This window comes from Triticum dicoccoides, chromosome 6A, assembly GCF_002162155.2.
Source record: "Triticum dicoccoides isolate Atlit2015 ecotype Zavitan chromosome 6A, WEW_v2.0, whole genome shotgun sequence".
Lineage (NCBI taxonomy): Eukaryota > Viridiplantae > Streptophyta > Magnoliopsida > Poales > Poaceae > Triticum > Triticum dicoccoides.
The window spans coordinates 287,386,183-287,393,737 of NC_041390.1; the positions used below are offsets into that span (position 1 = coordinate 287,386,183).

Here is a 7,555-nt window from a genome sequence, read left to right on the forward strand (position 1 = left end):
ATCCACATCGGATCTACTCCTCGTGAGAGACCGCGGCCTCTTCGGAGAAGATCCCTTTGGATTCAAGACCTCTTTGCGGAGAAGAACATCAAGACCTCCTCACAGAGAAGACCGTTACCCTTGTATCGTCCTTAGTTGATCGTATACCGTGTGAACTCTATGTATCCGAGGATCTAGCACATGTGTGATTATCTTGTGTTGGTTTAGTGTTTCTCCCGTGTTTTCCTTTGTGTTCCCCTCGTTTTTCCCCTTGTGTTCTTTGTGTTCATCACGGGATCCGCTCCTATCGTGAAAGATCGGCCCCTAGGGTTCCTACCCTACATCAACTATTCAGACATTAATTCAGGCGTGATACTAAATCCGAGCCCCTGGTCGAGAGCCGAGTACATCATAAAAAGTTTGTATCCGGCAGTTATATTTTGCCCAAGGCAAGAAAGAAAAGAAAATAACACAAATATATGCGTAACGTGAAGGGTCTGTTCTATTTTGATTTATAAGGTCAAACTGTACATGCCGAGCTTTAACAAAGAAAACTTTAAAAGAACACAAAAGAGATAGGTTTTTGTACAATGCCGTTAAGGTAGGGATTGAAACATTTGTGGTTAGCCCTGCCGCACATATATTGGTTTTCGCAAAGAATGTTACGTTGTTCGAACACGACTACTTGGCACCACCCCTTTCATAGGGTACGCTCGTCGAAGGCATCAACATAGCAATGACGGCGTAGCATGTGAATTTACTTAACCTTGGGTTGTACAAGGTCATGCTACTAGATAACATGGAGGCATCCCGGTGGGCTTGTTATAGTGCCTTGATAATAACCAGGATGGAGATGTGCAATGCCCAGTTTAAGTCGAGCAATGAGCTTATTTTTAATGCTCCACAAGACCCATGGAATTTTAAGCGCAAAGATATGGAGCCGAGGTACGTAGTCCTCGGTTAGCAGAGGAAACCTGTGGAGCACGTACCCCTATTTGAGGGTATGACCTGGCTGCCGAGATGTTGAAGAGGCACCTCGGATGTGCTTCGATGAACACTTCTGTATTTTAGCGAGGGCCATGGATGCTTCCTCGACTTCTTGAACCTCGGTTGTGAAAGTCGCGGTATGTTCCTTCGTACGGAGAGATCGTTCGGTGTTACCATTGACTGTAATAACACCATTGGGTCCCGGAATTTTAAGTTTTAGATATGCATAATGTGGGTCGACATTGAATAGGGCGAAAGCGATTCACCCAAGTAGTGTGTGGTAGCTACTACGGAAGGGAACGATGTCGAAGATCAAGTCCTCGCTTTGAAAGTTTCCGGGAGAGCCAAAGACTACTTCCAATGTTATGGTCCCCGTGCACTGTGCTTCTACCCCTGGTATCACACCCTTGAAATTGGTGTTGCTGGGCTTCATACTGGATGGGTTGATGCCCATCTTACTGACTATGTCAGCATAGATCAGGTTTAGACTGATGTCGTCGTCCATTAGGACTCGAGTTACGTGAAACCCATCGATAATGGGGTTGAGGACTAAAGCCGCCAGCCCTCCGTGACGGATACTAGTCGGGTGGTCGCTTTATCGAAAGTGATTGGGCAAGCCGACCACGGGTTGTACTTTGGGTCGTCCTTGTTCCCTTTAAAGGGTTTATTTTTCTGTCTAGCTTTTGCATTGTTGAACCCAGCATTTAACGCCGCGTCTTCGGCATCACTGTCAGTGTTTTTATGTCGGTGCTTATTTTTATTGCGCCTAGGCTTGCCATTTCCATCGCGCACCTACGAGGTGTTGGCTTCGCCGCCATGAGAGCTGCGAGTCAGCCAACTACCCTCGCCCGCGCAAAAGTGAGTCATCAAAGAGGTGAGGGCCAGCATGGTCCTCGGCTTGTCTTGACCGGGCTGTCGTGCCAGCCATTCATCCCGGATACTCTATCGGAAGGCGGTGATCGCTTCTGCATCAGGACAATCCACTATTTGGTTCTTCTTAGTTAAGAATCGATTCCAAAACTTCCTGACTGACTCGCCGGGCTGCTGGATGATGTGGCTGAGGTCGTCGGCGTCCGGAGGTCAGGCGTAGGTGTCTTGGAAGTTTGCCCTAAAGGCGTCTTCGAGCTGCTTCTCGCTTCTGATAGAGTTCTCGGGTAAGCTGTTGAGTCGATGCCTTGCCGGTCCCTTGAGCTTCAGGGGAAGACATTTAATAGCGTGGAGATCATCCCCGCGGGCCATATGAATGCGGAGAAGGAAGTCTTTGGTGCACACACATGGGTCGGTTGTCCCATCGTAAGCTTCGATGTTCACGGGTTTAAACCCTTCTTGGAACTAGTGCTCCATGACCTCGTCTGTGAAGCATATAAGGTGAGCTGGCCCTCAAAAACGAGCCGCCTCATTCTGCATATTAGTTGGCATTCAGGCGTATGTTTGTTCCCGGGCCCTTCCATGCCTTTCTAACCAGGCTTGATAGTCGTCTTGTCCAGCAAGTGCAGGTCCTCGCGATCCATATATGGATCGAGCAGGGACGGGATTTGCGTTTAGTTGTGTCCGCAAGTAGAACGTCTTGGAGATTATAAAAAACGGTTGCAATGCACGAACCCTTTTGCTAGTCTTTACCTAATAATAATAAAGCACGGAGTGCTTCTGCCCGTTCACCATCATTTAAATTACCCTTAAAGTTGGCAAAAATTACCCATCAATGCCACCCGTAAGTGAATAAAATGTTTTAATTTTTTCAGCTAAAGATGCATTAGGTCTGATTCTTTTGTAAAGTAATACTCTAAAATACAACAAACACGCATGTACCGCAGTGGCCCATGCCTCCCTCCCGCATGATACCCAGATTCGATCCCTGGTTCTATCGATTTTCTCTCCTTTTCTAGCAAGCATGCGACTCCACCTCCAACGTTCATGGGCCAGCCCACGACCTATTGGCCCACAACGTGTCTATGGGATTATCTCGATTTGTTTGTTACAGTGAAGTCGAAGCTGCGGTGGCAGGGCCCCTGTGGCAACGATGACATGCAGCAGATGGTTCGTTCGGTGGTCTTCCACGGCGCCAATCTGGCATAGTTCTTTGGATCTCTCCTTCAGAGTCAGAGTTGCGCTGCCCTCGACACGAGTGGCTGAGTTCCTACACGGATCTTCATGTGCTTCTGCACGGTCTCTGTTGTGAGAGTTGCATCCACAGCAAAGTCGGAATCGCTTGCTCGGTGATTAGAGATGGCGATGACGCCTGCTAGAGAAGAAGTGATGACGATGACGCATGTGTGCTAGCTCGGCGAGGCACTCTTGGTAAAGATATGTGTGGGACATTTGTGTGCAGCTCAGCGTTTTATGACGGTTTTCGCCCAATTTTCCGTTAATTAACCGGGCAATTTTCTTCTGCTTAATTAATGGATAAGGCAAATCTTTTGCCTCCTTTTCAAAAAATATATATCACCAGCAAAATAAAAGTATTCACAGAATTTCTTTTAAAAAATTGAAACTTCAAAATGGCGGTTGCTACATGATACTTCGGACTTGGAGACAAGCCTGTTATTAGACAAAAGCAGAATATCACTACTCCATATTTTATTCGCCACAGGCATACATTCCCCTTTTTGGATCGGGTACATAAGCAAAGGCACGGAAGTGCCAAATTCCTCCAGAGTTCACTAGCATTGGCGACCTAGCTAAACATATTCACCATATGGCGGAAGACGTTATTTATACAACAAGCGGCATACTGGCCTAGCCTGTGTTCTGCATGCCAGCAGCAATGCCCTTCATAGTCAGGATGAGGGTGTCCTCCAGGCCTGGGGCATACTCGCTCCCACGGTTCAGTTGCACCAGCTCGGCGGGCTCCTTGTCGCTGAACTCCTTGGACAGGGGCGGCTGCTGTGGCGTCACCTCAAAGCTGGGGTCTCTTATCCGCTTCAGGGTGTAGGCTTGGCAAACATTCAAGGTTGTGATGTAGGACTCACGCAACCGCAGACGCTGCTTTAGGTAAGGATCCCCTTCAAGAACGTCCTTGTGACCAGCAACCTGGACAGATCAACAATGGTTAGAAGAGCCATGCGCGGAGATTCTGGTAATTATTTTTATTATGTCTGATAATGTATAGGTCAGTACATTTGAACAAATCATTCAACTAATCATTTTATCTACCTCCGAAAATGGCACCAGCCAAATTCAACTAACCATGTAAAAGGCTTAATGACCAGTCACGTACAGATCCGAGTTGTTTTGGACATTGAAAGTCTCTAAGGTTACATCTTGACCATCAGTTTTATGAAAGATAGGTTTCCTTAAATGAGCCTACGTACACATTACGGAAGTATATTTCAGGATGGACCTAGTAATAGTATTATCAAGTTACGTGGTGTTAGCACTTTACCTGAAGGAGTAACTGTTTTGTCTCTTCAAAGTTTTGCCTCAACTGTTCCCCAAAGGACTGCAGATCTTCAGCCACAAGCAATTTGTCATATAAAGCAGCAATTCCTGGATCTCCCTTGGCAAAAACCATCTCAAGTAAGTCAAGGGTGACCCTGAAGAATGGCCACTCATTGTACATTTCTTTCAGAGTATGGATGTTCCTGATGTCCTTCTGAATGATATGTTTAAATGCTGCACCAAATCCAAGCCATACAGGAAGATGAAACCTTGTCTGTGTCCAAGCAAAGATCCATGGAATTGCACGGAGTGATTCTATGCCCCCACTAGGCTTTCTCTTTGATGGCCGGCTGCCAATATTCATCCGACCATATTCAGTCTCAGGTGTTGCCTGAAACAATGGATGCACAAGTTCGTACAAATTAGATCTTGATCTCCACCAAGTTCAAACCCAGCTTCAATCAGCACTGTGATACAATTCAGTGACATTTACATTGTTAATATGTCAACCATACAGTCGTTCAGTATAAGTCAATGCTCACAATTTAGAGAGTGCACATGTAAATCAAAACTGACAGTCCACATAGCAATGGGAAAGGAGCATATCCCTAGGTTGGTATTTGCTCTCTTGAAGAGTCCAAACAGTAGTTTTTGTGCTCTATGCGAAGCCGTATAGTGCCGTACCCTAGATGGCTAAAGTCCAGTAGCCGAAAGCATCACTAGCTTACGCTCTGACCCAAGGCAGGCTTTAGGTACGCTAGTTTGAAATCATTAAATATATGCTCGACCTAGTTTATGTCCATGGTACAATCGTGCATACCTTCTACTATCAACCAGATGAGATAGGGCTTTGATAGGTCAGAGTCAGTCTCCCGTAAGACTCTAGGTTCCTCCTATTTTTTCTATAATCAACCAGAAAGCCATGGCATACACGCTCAAAAACAACAAAACCAACAAACCTTTTAGCATGCAGCTTTGTAGAAACGATGACTTCATGCTCATGCTAACTGCAAGGTATATGATAAAAGCATTGGATACAACAGGTGAACGTACCGAGCGGAAGTATTCAACAAAGCGTGGTTCTTGGAAGACTATTGATCGATACTCTTTTGTTGCCACAACAGCCATCTCATCCATTAGAGCACGCCATTCTGGCTTGGGTGAAATTGGGGGATGCATTCCATGCTCGAGAGTAGCTGCAGTGAAGCGCTGCAGAGTTCTAAAGCACAAGTGTTCCTCTCCAAATGAGTGCTCTATGACCTCGCCTTGAACCGTTACACGGAGTGATCCATGTATTGTGTCTGGTGGTTGAGATAATATGGCAAGATGACTGGGACCCCCTCCTCTGCCAACCGTTCCACCTCTTCCATGAAACATTGTCAACTTTACTCCGTAATGCTTTGCAACCTTTATGAGCTCTTCCTGTGCTTTATACATTTGCCACGCTGCAGAGAGACGCCCAGCATCCTTGCCAGAGTCTGAGTATCCAATCATGACCTCCTGCTTGCCATTGATCCTATCCATATACCAGTCTATTGAAAATAGGCGTGCAACCGCTGCTGGAGCTGCTTCAAGATCTGCAAGCTTCTCAAATAGTGGAACAACTCTCAATGGCTTTTTTATATGGCACTCACGCTGTAAAAGCTCAACAGCAAGCACATCGGACGGGGCAGTTGCCATTGAGATGATATAAGCACCAAAACAATCTGCTGGAAGCTCAGCAAGGATATGAAATGTGCTTAAAACATCAGCAACTTCTTCAGTCTGAGGAAGATCTGAACCGAACAATGGGCGTTTGCCCCTTAGTTCGGACAACAACCACTCCTGGCGTTTCTCCTCAGACCATTCAGCGTAGGATCCAATCCCAAGATGTGTTGTTATAGTATCAAGGACATCAGTGTGTCGATCAGATTCCTGCCTGATATCAAGTTTCACAAGAGCAAGCCCAAAAGTTGATACTTGACGTAAGAAATCAAGAAGGCTTCCATCAGCTATAGGTTTGTCACCACAAGCACACAAAGATCTGTAGCATAGCTCAAGAGGCTCGAGAAACTGCAACATAGGAGAACAATTAGACAACTAATGGCGGCAACCTTCACGAAGAAGTCACATCTGATGATAAGAGCTCACCATCTCGACATTAGTAAAAGTAGACTCCTCAGGAATGTCAGAAACTCCAGTTGTCAATATATGGCGAGAACGTTCGCGCGTATAATACAATTTATCCCTGACATCACCGAGTATGACACGATAAGGTTCATTTGAAGGAACTTGCTTCCAGAACTCTGCAGCAAAGACATTTCTTAATAATAGGCAGTTCGGCAAGAAAATTATTCTTCGCAAGAAAAGGAGTAAAATCAAGCGGTTAACACGACTAAAAATAATTTTCGGTGCCAAGCAAAAAATACCCATGACTACAAGATATAATTATTGAAGTTTTCTCTGAGACCATGATATAATCTATACAAGTTAAAGTCCAAGTTAACCATGTCTACTTTTTATGGCCATATAGCATGGACCTGCATACACATGAGGATATCAATCAAACCAGACAGCAGTAATCAGCTAGGTGTAGATTGAGGAGAGGGAAAATATCTATAAGTTATGAAATATATCAGATTAGTTGTTTAGATAGAGATAGATATTATTATTTTTTTGATTTGAGAATAGATAGATATATAATTGATCATCTTTGAATTAGACATCACCTTCCTTAGCTATAAGAAAAGCTTCTTAGAGGTCAATTCGGACATGTAGCAAGCCTCAGAGTCTCTCTAACCAACCAATGGATATTAGGCCTTGAGAGCAAGTGCCCCTGTTGTTCTGACCCTTATCCTATCCACGATATTTCTGTTTTCAATGGCTCATAACTGTTGAACTAGTATATGGGCCTGGCCCATCTCCACTCTAGCCCAAGCCCGTGTGAGGGGCTGACCCAAGAAAGGAGGAACCAGACGCTGTCTGGAGTAAGGCGCCGCTACAGACACATGGATGGACACGAGCTGGTACCCCTCAACCCCTTCCCACCCCACCCCACCCCCCCTCCCTCTGCCAACATGGTATCGAGCCAAGCAGTGGCAGCGTACTCACTTGCCAGTGAAGCGGCAGGGCCCGGCTGGGTCAGGCGAGGGAAGGAGGCTGCTCGCGCGGCTGCAGCAGGGGCTGTGACGCAGGGCAGCGGCGCGGGTGCTGCGTAGCCAGGCGGCAGCTG

General features: G+C 45.9%; 1 protein-coding gene across 1 annotated transcript in view; it reads right to left on the bottom strand.

Annotated features, from left to right (window-relative positions):
- Window positions 1–3,420: 3,420 nt before the first annotated feature.
- Window positions 3,421–7,555, bottom strand: part of LOC119316795 (phosphoenolpyruvate carboxylase 1) — a 20,803-nt gene continuing 16,668 nt past the window's right edge. The window contains exons 7-10 of the mRNA XM_037591176.1: window positions 6,475–6,629; window positions 5,398–6,396; window positions 4,349–4,735; window positions 3,421–3,996 (exon numbers count right to left, since the gene is read on the bottom strand). Coding sequence (XP_037447073.1) covers window positions 3,703–3,996; window positions 4,349–4,735; window positions 5,398–6,396; window positions 6,475–6,629 — 1,835 coding nt within the window. The 3' untranslated portion in view covers window positions 3,421–3,702. The remainder of the gene's footprint in view (window positions 3,997–4,348; window positions 4,736–5,397; window positions 6,397–6,474; window positions 6,630–7,555) is intronic.